The sequence below is a fragment of the Pleurodeles waltl genome, chromosome 1_1, assembly GCF_031143425.1.
Source record: "Pleurodeles waltl isolate 20211129_DDA chromosome 1_1, aPleWal1.hap1.20221129, whole genome shotgun sequence".
NCBI lineage: Eukaryota > Metazoa > Chordata > Amphibia > Caudata > Salamandridae > Pleurodeles > Pleurodeles waltl.
The window spans coordinates 231,560,610-231,576,935 of NC_090436.1; the positions used below are offsets into that span (position 1 = coordinate 231,560,610).

The 16,326-nt window shown below is 42.8% G+C and overlaps 1 protein-coding gene across 2 annotated transcripts in view; it reads right to left on the bottom strand.

Annotated features, from left to right (window-relative positions):
- C9 (complement C9) overlaps positions 1–16,326 on the bottom strand; it is a 196,807-nt gene that overhangs the window by 88,633 nt on the left and 91,848 nt on the right. For both annotated transcript variants that reach the window (XM_069221359.1, XM_069221361.1), the window contains one exon: positions 1,489–1,627. In XM_069221359.1, the coding sequence (XP_069077460.1) occupies positions 1,489–1,627 (139 nt within the window). The remainder of the gene's footprint in view (positions 1–1,488; positions 1,628–16,326) is intronic.

Consider the following 16,326-nt stretch of genomic DNA (forward strand, 5'->3'; position numbering starts at 1 on the left):
GTTGGAGGGTATAAATCGTAGGTATTTTTATGAATGGTGAGGTCTTAGTTTGCAAGGCAAAGGCCTAGGGCTGTTTTGTAATATGCACCTGTCTTCAATAAAGCGGCCGTTTAGGTGTCTGTGGTATGTACCATTTCCCTCTCATCGCACAGCATACATGCTGCATGTTTGTTGCTCTGTTTTGTGGGCGCACACAGACAGAGACATACACACACAACCTATTTTATAGCCTCAGATCAGTAGGGGCCACGTTTGGCCTTTTTCGGCTCGAGAGTCCCAGAGGACTTCAAGATGAACCAGAGGCAAGCACTTGGCTCCAGCCTGGCTCAGTTAGTGGTGCTCTGTGCTCTACTCTTGACATATGGACAGTGTTTACACTGCACCCACCAGGCAGCATGGCCCACAATGAGTCAAAGCCTGGGAGCAACGGCAGGTCCATGTTAGCAGCACACAGACGCGCATGGAACTTCGGATGACTCGCAGACCAGTGTGAGACAGTAGGCAGGGATGGCGCACTGCCTCTAATCAGGTACAGGCTCCGAATTACGTAATGTCAGTCATTATGTAACTACCCTCCTCACTTGCTGGTCTAAGTTTGAAATCAGAAAGGGGAGAGAAAAGGCTGTCAGATTCCCTTTTTAGTGGAGTTGGGTGAAGTGGCACTCACCCAGTACTGCTATAATGCGGATATACGCCTCAAATGCGTTATTCCAACCCCTGATATGTGGCACTAGGCAAGGCTCCTATTGCAATCACCAAAAATGGTGAGAAGGTTGCTCCAGTTATTATCCTTGTGCAAATAGCATTCTTCAAGTGAGTTCTACAGGAATACATAATTGTTTTTTATGGTTACTGGCAAAGCACAATCTGTTAATGTCTACATAGTGAACCAGAGACAGATGAAGGGGAATGTTGGAATAGTATAGCAGTCCATGTCGTCAAAATAATGCTTTCAGTCCTGACGTTTTATATTCTCAGTACATTGGCTCAATTAAGCAAATTAAATCTATAATGCCTAGCCTCACATTTGTTAAATTAATGTCCATGAGACACGATGCCCTGCTTACATGGAGCGATACCCTGGGGACATGTTCTTATGCAGCTACTTCAAAGAAACCTGTACTACAAAACACAACACAACACAATAGGCAAACATTGCTAAAGCCAATCGTTCTGGTTTTAAAGTGCTGACATATACAAGCAGAGGCATGCACAAATTTGGTTTGCATGTATTAACACATTAAAGCCGGACTATTACCTTTGTAAATGCTTGTTATCTCTTGTTGAGAGAGGACTGTAAACTGGTGTGTGGATGTTTTGACAGAAGATGTATTTTTTCATAAGTGCCAGTTATATTCGTTCAGTACAAATATTTAGATGTCTACCTTCTGATTGTTTCTTTGCCACATTCTTTTTTTTCTACAAGCAAAAAAAGATCATCTATCGAGCACGCCAATGTTTAATATGATCATGTAGAAATGGCCTTACCTCATAAGTAAGAGCAGCAGTATTCCATGGCTTGCGAAAGTATATTCTTCTATGGCCATCGAAAACTCTGTCGCAGAGCCCGTGAAAATATTCATTATTGAACGGATTGCTCCTCGTATCCATCCCTAAAATGTTAACTCTGTAAAAACATCAAAAGCAGGTAAGCCTCGAAAGAGCAGAAATTCAGAAAATTCACTAGTAAGAGGAAACTAATGCAGGAGGTGTGTAATATCAACTGAATGCACCAATAAGCGATATGATTGCACTGCAGATACTTTAATGCTCAATGTCTGGGTTCAGAAACAACCTCAGTTACAAAATGCCTGGAAAGGTTTTATGTCTCATTTAAATCAGTTAAACAAAAATATGATGTACAACTAACCACCTGCCATTTGAAGGTCATGCCTAAAGACAGATTTTGCTGTTTGTTGTTGAAAGACTGACTATCATGTACAATGCCACTATTTACAGCGGGCTTTGGTCAGTCCCTTGCTTAACATTAGTTGGCTCTTTTGTCATTCTCATGGGTTGGCTTCCTAATCAGTAGTTTCCCTTCCTCTTCTTTTCTTTGAGCCTCTCCTCCATCATTTTGGGACCAGATGTATCAAAGGGGCAGATGTATCAAACATTTTTCTGATCGCAAACGGCCCAACTGCCTTTTTCTGTTTTTTTTCTTCATTTTGGGAGTGCCCAGAAACTGCCAAATTCTACTGAGTAACGTCTTTCACACTAATGCTCTTCAGCATACATTTTGTTAACTCCCTCGTCCAAAATAGGTCGACTATCGTTGAATAGAAAATTAAAAGTAACAAAATGGGCTCCTCAGCGTTACCAGACATACATGCAGATGCGTGGTCATACATGTAAACATACACGTAATCATGCTGGGCAGACCATAAAGTCAAAAACATGTGGCAACCAAAGCACCAAGACCCATATGTGTGCATGTGTGGTGATGCCTGTGTGCGTAATAGTCCTCAAACTTGGGAAAGCCATATTTTTTATTTTTTTAATTTTTGCTATTGTTCACCATCAACAACAAAACCTGGCAAAGATAAAAGTGAAAAACACTTACAAAAAGTACATATTAAAAAAAGATACCCGTGTATATCTTGGGGCTTAGTCTCCATACTGTCCCTGAAAAAGTGACATTATGTCTCAGGCCTGCTGGGTTCGCTAAGCTCCGCAAGTCCACCCATGTGATTTTCCATTTTAATTAGGTGCTTGCAACGAGAAACCTCCTTTCAACTTCCTTTCAAACATTCTTTCATGTGGTGAACCATGCAAGGTGCAGGAGCTACGGTAGTTGGAGAGACATGTGAAACCCTACGTTAAAGAGAAGGTGGAGTGCCTATTATATAGTAGTATTCAGCAGTGTTTGATGTCAATCTCAAACTTCTCAGGCAGTTTCCCCAAATTTCCACTCTTCCTCTGCTTTACAGCCAAAGCCATCTCAGAAGGCAAGAATGCGATAGGGAGTCTAAGGCCCTCTGGTTTATCTGAGCACCATATGACCAAGAGGGGTTCAGGTGATGGTCCATTACAGTGGGGTCTAGGCTGTTTAAACTGGTCAGATAGTCCTCAGTTCATAAGGCACAACTTAGAAACTTTCGGAAAATTATACCTGTCACATTGTTACTACAAATCTAAGTTTCTCAATGGTTTAGAGATGTGTTATTTACAACAATGTCACAAACATAGTCTCCATACCCAGTTCTGAGATTAAGATACACAAAGGTACTGTTTAAAAATAGTCATAATATTGGCAATGAAAAAATGCCATCAGCCTCGCAAAGAGGTCATTTCTTAATAACTACTACTAAAATGTGAATTTAGCATTACATTGATATTTAATTTCTGAACATTTTTCACCTGGGCGTTGGATATTAAATGCAGACCTACAAGTCACTTAACTAATGTTAGAGAAGAGCTCCCACATAGCAAAACAATTTTATTCTGACACGCTAGCACTAAGGCTGGGCCTGCAGGATTATATAGCGGATTTGTTTTAAAATCCCACATGTTGGTATTGTAAGGTATACCTGCATCCTACGTTGGCCAGTTTACACTTCTTCCACTTGCACACATTTTGCTCACATTGACTGTTAGCTTACTTAAAAATCAAAAAAGGCCAGTTGATGTTTGCCAATTATAGGTATATTTTTAGGGGTAGAACAAGTGGTGGGGGGTGCACTTTGGCTGTCCCCTCTTTGTTAAAAGTCAAAATATACTAGTTAACCACGGCCATAAACAATCATGGAGACCACACAACGCAAAAAGGCAAATCTGTACACAGACCTATAGGCCCAGATTTAAGAGGGCCTAGTGCCATTCTAACAACACATTAGAGTCATTTTTTTACTTTAATGTGGCGTTATATGGCCAAAAACGCTACACCATATTTACAAAGTGGCGCAATGTATGCACTGCTCTACTTTGTAACCCTTTGCGCTACATTATGTCTGTGCCAGGCATAATGTATGCGAAGGGGGCATTCCCTTGTTAGAGGGGGCTGAAGAAATGGTGTAAAGAAATGTAAATATCTTTGCGTCATTTTTTTCAGCACTTTTAATGCCTGGTCTGAGCCGGCGTTAAAAGGCAGTTCCCATTTGTTACAAGGGGCCTCTGGGTGCTTTGCAGGATTAGCATCAACATTTCTGATGCTAATCCTGCAAAGCGCCAAACTAGTGTCAAAAATTCTGAGGTGAGTTCCCTAACTACCGCCGTAGTGCACCGTATAATAAATATGGTGCGTTAGGGGGGCACTAAGAGGTGCAAGAAAAGTGGTGCTGCACTAGGTGCAGCACCACTTTTCATAAATACGTCCCATAATGTGTAGCAGTAAACAAGTTACCTTCCAGAGTAGGCCATATTTTGTAATCAGATCAGACATATTGTTCCACAAACTAAAGCACCACAAATCGGGAATTAACTACAGTACCAAATTGCTGCTGTATCTAAATGAATGAAACAGTGGCTTCTATGTAAGGTCTATACATTTCAATAATTATCCTTGAATTGAGGCATCTACTAAAATAAGCCATGGCATTGGAAATCAATCCCGACAAACACAAATTTATATTGGGTTTGTAATTTGGAAATGTTATGTTGCTCCTTCGGAAGTAGGCATCATTCTGTGCTTGTTCTGCACTGAGAAGAGCCCAGACAAAACGAGTCAAAATGCTGTAAAATAACACTGTCACATTAGTTTTCTCTACTCACCACCTTTAACCACACAGTAAAGTCATGTAGAAATTTTAATAACATTCTCAAATTTAGAGTGAGGCTTACAAGTGGATATCTGAGTTTTAGATTGTTATCCTTAGGCTACGATCGTTTTTTAATACGACAAAGAGACTAAGGTCCTTATTATGAGTTTGGCAGCCCCATCGCAGGACCGACAAACTCGTCAGGAGAATGCCATTGCCATGGCTGGGGCATCCCCGAGCATATTTCAATGTTACCGCTAGGCTGACTGGTGGGAACATTGTAGTACGCAGTTCCCACTGGGTAGTCCTGCGGGAACAGTGCTGCATTATTGGTCTTGGCTCTTGTAAGGGAGCCAAGGCCAATGCTGTAGCACACAGCACCCTCAGAATGCGCACTATCTGCAAAGCAGACAATGGGCATTGAGACAGTGCTGGGCAAGGGGGCCCCTGCACTGGCTTTAAGCCAACTGTCTTATAGTAGGGACCCCACCATGAGAAATCTGGCAGAAAGCTGAGTTGTAATCTGCCAGGCAGTGCTGAACTCAGCACCACCCTGGCTGAGTATAATTCAAACCACCGTCGGACCATCTAGAACCACATTACTGGCGGACACGGCGGATCCTTGGTGGGTCAGCCCACATGGGTAACAATATGATGAACAGAGCACCACGGTTGAGGTGGTCCGACCTTCCCCGCAAGGCTAAGGGTCAATGGACCACCAGCCTTGTAATGAGGCCCGAACTCTTTAAAAAACAAGAAGACCTCATAAAGACACCCCTGTAAGAGGTGTGTCCAGTGTGTGGTGGACACCTATGGTGTTACACTTTATACTTGGTCCAGGCAACCCTCATTAGATTTTGTCCCAGTGTCTAGATAGCCAGGTCTCTCTAGTGGTAGCTGTGGTGGGCAGCCATGACTTATCTAGGAGGAGTGTGAAACACTTGCAGTACCCCATTAGTCACACAGTAATTCATCACACTCTGTTGTAGTTTAGCAGCGATTAGATTAAGCATTAGCAGAAGACATCTGTATTTGTAACTATTTTGAACATTTCGCGGAATCCATTTTGTATTCATGGCAGCCATTTTCTCTACCACATGCTGCCATGTGCTCACCATGTGCTCTGCCCTACCTTTCTGTTAACTACTCTTGAAATCTGCCTAGTGACAAGTTATATTTAGCATCTCCCACTTTCGCACATGCTCATTAAGGTCTGCAGCTGTTAGTCCTTGAAAACTGTTAGCTCCTCCTACCTGTCGACTGTGCATTTTCCACATGACCTTACATGTATACAAGTCTTGCTTCTATAATTGTACCACCTCCTTTTAGCCCCTGCGTGGGTATAAAAGGACCATACTCTCTCAGTTCAGCGTGCTACTTCAGACATTACCTAAGGGTGCTGTTTGAACTGTAGTACCACCTTGTGTGGTTAATAAACGTTGTTGTTTATTTCAGTTCCTGTGCCAACTTCTTCCTACATGGTCTAAGGACTTTGTGCAGAGAAAGGTGAACCCCTTGCACTAGTAGGCCTTGCTGAGGCTCACTTCAACAAATTGCCGCCCGAACAGGGACTCATCTTTGACTCGGATGCCCAACGGATTGGTCGCAACAAAGGATTGGGATCTCGCTGCGGATGATCAATGCCTGAGGAGACCCGAGTCTTGGCAACCACGGCGTTTTTCCCTTCTTTCTGATTTGACCATCCAGGTGGCGCCGGTCCTCGACTGAGATCCTTTTTGTTCATTCGTCATGCAGTGACCATTTGGTCGATTTTAGAACTTACCAGTTGGAACCTGGACACCCTGTGATTGGTAAGAGCCGTTTTACGGCACTTGCTGTGGGTTTTGATGCCTTTGTTTGGTAATTTAGTTTAGCACTACTTACTGTGGCTCTCGTGTTTTGGGTGACTAGTCAATTTGTATCCTTTGAATTGATATATAAATTGCAATTTATATAGGCAGGTAATGAGGAGAATTTTCTCCAATGTAATTTTGATTTGAACGGCACCTTAAGTGCTACTTTGATTATAATATTGCATATTTTGCACTATTTTTGGTATGCCTGTTTTTAGCGCACTTCGTAGGATGTGTTGCTTTTGTAATGGTCCCAATTTGAGACTGGAAGAATCGCAACCGGCACCCCCAGAGGGGACCCCAAATAGAGATATGTATGTTAAACATGGTCTTTCTTCTATAATGTCCAGCACATTATGGAATAAATACACTTGTGCAGATCCTGAGTTACGTTGGCCTATGCATGGGTCATTTGATTTGCGAAAGATTGAGTATGTGGAACAATGTATGTGTAAGCGAAAGTCTAGGCAAGATATTTTTGACTGTGTACGAATGTGGGAGAAAGAAGTGCGTGGACGAGTGAAGCGTGAGCAAGCCTTGCTTGAGAAAGAGCAGCAGAAGAATGTATATGTGAAAGCATTGGAAATGAGAAAGAAAGAAATAAATGACTTAAAGGAGCTAGAAGAGAAAGAACGTAAATTACAGGTAACTGGCCAATACACCGTTAGGCAACCTCTCTATCCTATCCTTAATAAACCACATGATGATTTATTGTTACTAGATCGCCCTCCACCTCCATATGTCGTTCCTTCTGCCCCTCATGAGTTAGTTAAGGTCTCCAGTTCGGAGCAACAGAAGATGCGAGACAGTCGCTCTATGTTGCCTGCTGACCGTGCGTCTGAGCTTAGATCTATTGCTCGTAAAACAATTCATAGCGTTGTCTCTGCTTCTGAACTTTTGTACAACATGAAAGGGTGGACGGAAAAGGAGCAGCTATATTTTACTGAGGCATTTGGCTCGGAAGTTATTGAACTATATCGGAAATATTCTGATGAGTTAGAGCACGAAGATGTAGCAGCTGATCATAAGCAAATGTGTTCTGGTCTTTTTGTTTTCTCCCAGGTGGCTGATGCAATCAGGCGGTTGGTGAAATTATGTGTTACGGCAGTCCGCTTGCAAGAGGAGAAAAGGGCTGTGGATGTAGGTGCACGCACATCTCAGACCGGTGGGGTGCAAGCTTCCATCTTCGGAACAGATAAGACTATGATAGTTCACGCGAAACCAATGCGGGAGGCCGCGCCTTTGTATGTTCCTCCTAAGGGATTGGGTACAAGTGATGATAAAACTTCTGTTGATGCTAAGGGTTATTTTATTTATAATTGGGTGTATACTCCTTGGAATAGGGCAGATGTAATGGCACTTAAAACAGCATTACCTGACCCGGGGAAAAATCCAGCCCCCTTTTATGAGCAAGTTGAGGGAGCAATTAGTTCTTGTACTATGACTTTGGCTGACATTGATTTATTTTTTGGATTGATATTACCGCCAGATATGTGGAGAACTGTTCGTAAAATTGATGATCGTGCAGTTTTTTGGGCGTCATGGAAAGAATTAGAACAGATGGACGGGGATAGGGAACCTGCGAAAAAGCCATATCAGTGGATTCTAGATCTTCCTGCAGCCATATTAGTTAAGTTAAAAACGATTATTCCCCCTAAAAAGATAGATTGGACTGTTTTAGCGTCTTGTAAGCAAAAGGCAGATGAATCGGTCTCTGATTTCTTTACACGCTTTGAAGAAGCATTTCATGATTTTAGCGGTCAGTTATTGTCAGATGATACGGGCAGACATTTGTTTGTCAATAAATATGTTGCAAATCTGTTACGAGGAATAGCTAGTCGTCTAAAAGCTAGTGAAAGTTCATGGACTACCTCTACTCCGGTTTCTCTTTTGACTATGGCTCAGTATTATGAACGTCAGGAATTAGAAGCAAAGGGTAGCGAGGACAAAAAGATTAAAGAATTAAAGATGAAGGTTATGTTGGCTCAAGCTTATGGTCCGCCTTTTAGAGGTAGTGATAGAGGTGGACGTGGATCTTATGGTTCTTCTTACACTCGTTTGAATTTGTCTGTTGATCAGTGTGCGTATTGTAAGAAATTTGGGCATTGGGCTTCAGATTGTCCAGCACTACGTGTTCAGCAGTGTTCACGTGGTCGGGGACAAATGAGAAATCGCTCAGGATATTCAGGACCTAGAAGAAGCACGAATGATCATGCTAGGGTTGATGCTAATGTACGAGGGCAGGATGGGTTTAACACTTTTGATAGACGGAACCAATACCATATGTCTAACTATGTGCAGCCTGATTTCCAAGATTCTGCTTATGCATAGGATTGCTTAGGATGGGGTAAGGAATCAGTTGAAGTTCCAGTAGATCAGAGGGATCCCTATCTTACAGCACATGTTTTGGGTTCTACTGATCAGTTTCTGGTTGATACAGGAGCTACTCGTACTGCCTTGTCTAAACAATTGATTCCAAGGGCTCCCCTGTCTGGCTTAACCATTACATCAATAGGTTTAGATGGAACACCTTCCCCTAGCCCATTGTCACAACCACTTGCATTCCATGTTGATAAATTTACTGCTCCATGTCCATTTTTGCTTTCTCCAAATACACCAGACAATATTGTGGGTCTTGATATGCTCAAGTATTTCAGGGCTACAATACGATGCTCTCCTGAAGGGGTGCGTGTTATTTTAAATGATAATCATCCTGTGATGGAAAGAGTTTGTCTTGTTAAAGAGGATATTGCATTAGCTTCACTCCCTAGTACTTTGTGGGCTACTTCAGATACTGATGTGGGACAAATGATTATTCCACCGGTACATATTAGTGTTAAGGAGGGAGCTGTATTGCCACGTTTGCCTCAATACAAAGTTTCACAGGAGGGCGAAGAAGCACTCACACGAATTGTGCATGATCTTATTGCAGTTGGAGTTGTTGAGGAAGTTCTGTATAATGTTTGTAACAGTCCGATTCTTCCTATTCTGAAAAAGGATACTGATACTAGGATTTACCGATTCATTATTGATTTACGAGAAGTCAATAAGATTGCGATACCACAATATCCTGTGGTATCTCACATCACGACACTCCTCACTTTGGTTCCCCCGACAGCAACTACGTTCTCTGTGATAGACTTGAAGAATGCTTTCTTTTCGATCCCTATTGATCCTGACAGCCAATATTTGTTTGGTTTTACTTTGAATAAACGATCATTTAGATTTTGCAGAGTTCCTCAAGGCTATACGGAAAGTCCAAGTATTTATAGTCAAGCATTAAAACGACAACTTGATTCTTTTGTTTTGCCTGAAGGTGTGGCTCTCAGACAATATGTCGATGATATTTTGTTGGCGGCTGATACCCCTCAGCAATGTGAAAAGTGCACTTTGTCCTTACTTTCTTTTCTTGCTTCACACCATCATAAAGTGTCACAAAATAAATTGCAATATTGTAGACCAAAGGTAACCTATTTAGGTCACCTTTTGTCTAAGGAGGGCCTTGCACTTACATCAGATCATATTCAAGCAATTTTAGACACACCCGTACCCTCTACTCAAAAAGATGTTCGGCATTCCTTGGTCTTACTTCTTTTTGTAGGCAATGGATATTAGGGTTTTCACACATTGTCAAACCTTTGCTAGCACTTTTGACTAAAGATACTCCAATGCCCCTCCCATGGACAGATGTATGTGAGGCTGCTTTCAGGCAGCTGCGACAAGCCCTTTGTTCCGCACCAGTGTTAGGTACTCCGGATTACATGAAGCCTTTTGCACTTTACGTACATGAGAAAGATGGATGTGCATTGGCAGTTTTAGCACAGACACATGGCGATAAGCAGCGTCCCTGTGCATATTTTTCAGCAGTACTTGATCCTGTCGCTCAAGCGTTGCCTGGGTGTTTTCGTTCAGTTGCCGCAACAGCTGTGTCAATACGTCAGAGTGAAGGGATAGTTTTGTCACATAAGCTGTTGGTGTTAGTACCCCATGCGGTTGATGCTCTTTTAAATCAAACAAAGAGACAACATTTAACTAGCACCCATATAACAGGATATGAGTTGACATTGCTGGCTCCTCACATTACACTGAAGAGATGTGCAACACTAAATCCAGCCACTTTGTTGCCATATCCGGTGACTCAGCCTCAGTCACAAGAAACACATGATTGTATATTCCTTACTGAAGAACAGACAAAGGGTCATATTAATTTACAAGATACACCCCTTTTAGATGTAGACGGGGAATTGTGGGTTGATGGGTCTTGTTTGAAGTTGCCAGATGGTACGACCTCAGCTGCATATGCAATCACCACAATACACACGGTAGTGGAGACAGCTCGTATACCACAGAAGTCAGCTCAAGCAGCTGAACTAATAGCTTTGACACGAGCATGTGAGCTTAGTACTGACTTATGTGTGAACATTTATACAGACAGCCGCTATGCTTTTGGAGTGGCTCATGATTTTGGTATGCTTTGGAAGGAGAGAGGCTTTCTCACATCCCACGGGATGCAGATAATGCACAGAGAATTAGTGCATAACCTCTTGACTGCATTGACATATCCAAAGAAACTAGCTATTGTGAAATGTAGTGCACATAAGAAAGTGACCGATAAGATAGGGCAAGGTAATGCTCTTGCAGACCGCGTAGCACGTGAGACTGCGATGCAGCGAAGTACTACTTCTCTGTATGTAGAGAAGTCACAAGCTGAAAGTTGGCATAATGCTAGACAAGACGTATTAGATATACAGAAATCTGCTTCTGTGAAAGAACGTGAGCAATGGTCTGAAGATGAAGAATTGGATGATGAGGGCTGTTGGCGGAAAAAGCAGATGGATAATTGGAAATTGCCTATAGCTTTTGTACAACCTATGGTTCAGATGGCACATGGGCTAGCACATGTTGGAGCTTCAACAATAACAAAGTTGCTTACACAAGTTTGGGAGCATCCAGAAATTTCCAGTACAGCTAAGAGGGTAGTACAGTCTTGTTTGATCTGTTTGCAATACAATCCTGGAAAAGTGATACGTACTCCTGCGGGAGGGTTTGCTACACCAACTGCACCTTTTGAAGTTCTACAAATGGATTATATTCAGCTTGAACGCTGCAACAATTTAAAGTATGTCTTGGTGGTGGTTTGTGCCTTCAGTAAATGGATAGAGGCGTACCCCACAAAGGATAATACTGCCATTACCACAGCGAAGGTGCTTTTGAAATAATTTTTCCGTAGGTTTGGTGTTTTGCAGACTTTTATGGAGTGATAACGGACCTCATTTTGTTGGGGAAGTTATTAAGTATGTCCTGAAAGGATTAGGGATCAAACAGAAGTTCCATGCGGTTTTCCACCCACAATCAGCAGGGTTGGTGGAAAGGTATAATGCTACTTTGAAGCTGAAGTTAGCGAAGATACAGGCTTCCACATCCTTAACTTGGCCGGATGCATTACCGTTGGCATTATTGTCTATTAGCTCAGTGCCACACTCCCGACTCGGCCTTAGTCCTTATGAGGTGGTATTCGGGAGGCCAATGAATATTTGGGGAGTTCCTAAGCCAAAATCTGAATATGATGCACCTTGTGTCCTGATAAATGATTATTTGGCACAGTTAACCGACAATTTGGTTTCTATTTGAGAAGCACTTCCTGACAGATCTACAGGTGAAGGCCATGATCTCCGACCTGGTGACCAGGTGATGATTAAGTCTTTTGAAAGATCAAGCAGCTTGGAACCAAGGTGGCGAGGCCCAGAACAGGTGCTCCTTGCGACAAGGACAGCAGTTTGAGTGATGAACAAAAAGAATTGGGTCCATAGTACTCACTGCAAGAGAGTGCTACCTACCTTGGTGGAACCTGCTGTGCTGACCGATCATCAAGAGATTTTGACTACGGAGAAAGGCTGTGCTATATCACCTGACGAATCTGCAGAGGTCTTCCCGGACCATACGACTTCTGGAGTGTCGCAATATAATTTGAGACCGAGGAAAGAATCTGAAAATGTTTTGAAAAAACTGGTTGAGCTACCGCCCTGGGTTAGTGAAACGGAGAGCCAATGTGGCAAGGGGGGGGGATCAGCCATGCAGTAGAGTAGTGACACCCGTCTTGGCCCGTGGTGAAGAAATCAGCGGCTGCCCAGGGATAAGAGCTCCAACGATTGTTTTTAATCCATTTCTGAAAGGGTCGATTATCACTGTTGCTAAAATGAATAACAAACTGATCATTAGCACTATGGGGTTTGTTGTTGTTTTGGTGGTTACAGCAACAATCACCTGGTTTGTTGAAAAGAAGGCTCCTGCTCGTGAGTTTTTTGTTGCCACTACTCCAGTACCAGAGGATCACTATTACTTTACGCTTACCTATCAGGAGCAGAAGCACCGTCCATCGTACTTCAATAATACTTTCATTCAGCTGTTGTATCATACTCATAATGCTACAAATACTACTAACTGTTGGGTATGTGGAATGATACCTGCGCATCAAAAGAAAGGAGGAACACCTTTCATTCCTCTTCCTTTTTCACACAATGGTTCTTGTCAAGCTTGGTACACGCTTTTGTTTGCATCTGGAAAACGTACAGAGGGCGGACTTCTTTTTCGCCTTAATAAAGTATGCTACCAAGACAAAGATGGGTATCCCCAAGCCAAAGGAACTAAATGGGAATAGGAAGAGTATCAACCGGACAATGTTTCAATACCATATGTCTTCACAAATATAAGAGACTCTGACAAGAAAGAACAATTTGTGATTTCTGTTACAAAAACTAAAGCAGATTTATGTATACGTAGCATTGGGCGAATTCCAGTAGGGATAAGCGATTGTACCTTGATTTTTAATATTGAGGGTGTAAATAATAGTAGTTTTACAGCTTCACATAACACATATTTTGTTTGTGGTAACTATGGATATTACCAACTACCTGTTGGTGGTCAGGTGTGTGTTATGTATCTTTTCTATTACCCCCTGTGTTTTTGGCCCCTGCATCATATCACCTAGATTTAAAACTGTTCAATGACATCATTAACAATAGATATAAAAGGGAAATAAGTACAAATGAGGTAGACCAAACGGATACTAGCCTGCAACAATATGTTGATTTTAATTTAGGATTGTTCCCCTTTGTGGGTGCTGCGTTAAGCAGTAGGAAAGTGAGACGATTGACTAGGGTTGTGGAAGCTGTTACCAATCAGGCAGCTCTGGCACTTGGGAATATTACTGAGGAGCTCCAAATTGTGAGGATTGTAGCGCTCCAAAATCGTATGGTACTAGATGTGATATTAGCTGACCGAGGTGGTGCATGTCGCATCATCGGTAGTAGTTGCTGTGTTTTTATTCCCGATCACTCACCTTCAGTATATGATGCAATATCTAAATTGCATAAAATTGCTGCAGAAATCCACACAGAGACTGGTACTTGGACTTTTTCTGGATGGTTTTGGGCTCTTGTTTCCGCCTGGGGCTGGAAACTACTGACTATCCTGTGTGTAATGATTGCAATATTTTTCACATGCTGTATCTGTATTCAGTGTGGTCCAATGTTCTGCTCCATGTGTATTACTGCTTGTATGCCTACCAAAAGAAATATCACAGAAATGAAACCACAACATATGTTAGATAAAGAAATAGCTGAAATGATGAGCATAAATATACAAGATGAATATTTAGATTATCCCAGAAAGACAAATGTCTTCAGCTAATGCTGAAAGGGTTGTCTGTTGTAGTTTAGCAGTGATTAGATTAAGCATTAGCAGAACACATCTGTATTTGTAACTATTGTGAACATTTCGGGGAATCCATTTTGTATTCATGGCAGCCATTTTCTCTACCACATGCTGCCATGTGCTCACCATGTGCTCTGTCCTACCTTTCTGTTAACTACTCTTGAAATCTGCCTATTGACAAGTTATATTTAGCATCTCCCACTTTCGCACATGCTCAGTAAGGTCTGCAGCTGTTAGTCCTTGAAAACTGTTAGCTCCTCCTACCTGTCGACTGTGCATTTTCCACATGACCTTACATGTATACAAGTCTTGCTTCTATAATTGTACCACCTCCTTTTAGCCCCTGCGTGGGTATAAAAGGACCATGCTCTCTCAGTTCAGTGTGCTACTTCAGACATTACCCAAGGGTGCTGTTTGAACTGTAGTACCACCTCGTGAGGGTAATAAACTTTGTCTTTTATTTCAGTTCCTGTGCCAACTTCTTCCTACATGGTCTAAGGACTTTGTGCAGAGAAAAGTGAACCCCTTGCACTAGTAGGCCTTGCTGAGGCTTACTTCAACAACATGAAAATAACCACACAGTGTTGTAAAAATAAAGCTACTTTATTTCAGGAACACCAAACTAGATTACTATAGGTAAACTCCTTTCTGGAGGTAAGTACACACCAAATATACACAGGTAAGTATTTGGGAAATAGCATAAAAAAAGCTAGGGCCCTATAGGGGGGGCAAGCCATATACTAAAAAGGTGGAATGTGAGAATGGGTCCCCCACCAGAGGATATGTAGTAGTTAGCCAAAAGCTGAGAGAGACTGGAACCCCAAGAGGTAAGTATCTCCCACAACCAGGAGAGGAGACTAAGTTACCTGGTCGTCACACAGGCTAACAAGGGGACTCGTAAATAGAATATTGAAAAAGCAGAACCAGGCTGGGGGGACCCAACAGTGGATTCCAGATGAAGAAGACATGTAAAAGAAGGGAACAGAGTCCTGTCCATGCAGGAGTGTCCGTATGGGGCAGGAGGAAATGCCCACTCTTTTGTGGGTGAAGATCCTGGTTGACGGTGATGGATGAAGTACAGCTGCAGAGGAGTCACTGAAGCCACCTAGGAGCTTTCCCTCATCGGTCGTCGAATTGCAGATGGGTCAGAAGGACCACCAACAAGCCCAAGCAAACACAACTGAAGTTGTTGGAGATATGCAGAGCTGAAGAGGACCAGCAAGGTCCAGGGGACTTGACCCTTGGAGGGGAGACTGGGCTGACCCTGAGAAGACAGGAAATGCAGGAGAAGCAGTCGGAACCCCCAAAAGCAACTCACTAGCAGTAGGCACAGTAAGTTGCAGTGAGGCCCTGTCAGCACTTGAAGAGGAGTCTCACATTGCTGGAGCAGCAGAGAGGAGACTGTCCTTACAGAGGTAGAGGGCTGGGGGCCAGTGCTACTTGGAGCCTGTAGAGTCAACAAGCCTTGGTTGCTGCAACAGTCACAATGCACAGGGGTTCTGTTTTGTAGGAAGAGGTAAGGGCTCAACATCTTCCAAGTCAGATAGAAGGCAAAGTGGACCCACAGGACCCCTCAGAACCACAACCTGTGTTGAAGAATCTCCGAATGTCCAGAGGACAACAGATCCCATCAACCAAACGTCATTGACTTAGGTTCCTGCAGATGCAGAGGAGTGACTCCTTCACTCCAAGGGAGATTCCATCTTGCTTCTTTGGTGCAGTTGAAGTCTTGCTGACCCCAGATGATGCACAGCCATGGAAATGTTGCAGTTTGCTGGTAGGAACAGCAGAAACAATGCTGCAAGGAGAGGTCATCTCAGGTGTTGCAGTCTTGTTTGGTTCCTGTGAAGTCCAGCAGTGGTTCGATAGCCAGGAGCAGAAGATGTCTTTGCAGAGAGGTCCTGGTGGGTTCTAGCACACTGATCTGGGGACTCAGCTGCAAGGGAGTCCCTAACATAGCCCAAAAAAGGGGCTTGGTCATTCTCTGAGGTGAACACCTATCAGAGGGGTCACTGACATCAGCTACCTAATCCTGACAAGTCACATTTTCCCAGGTGCCTCTG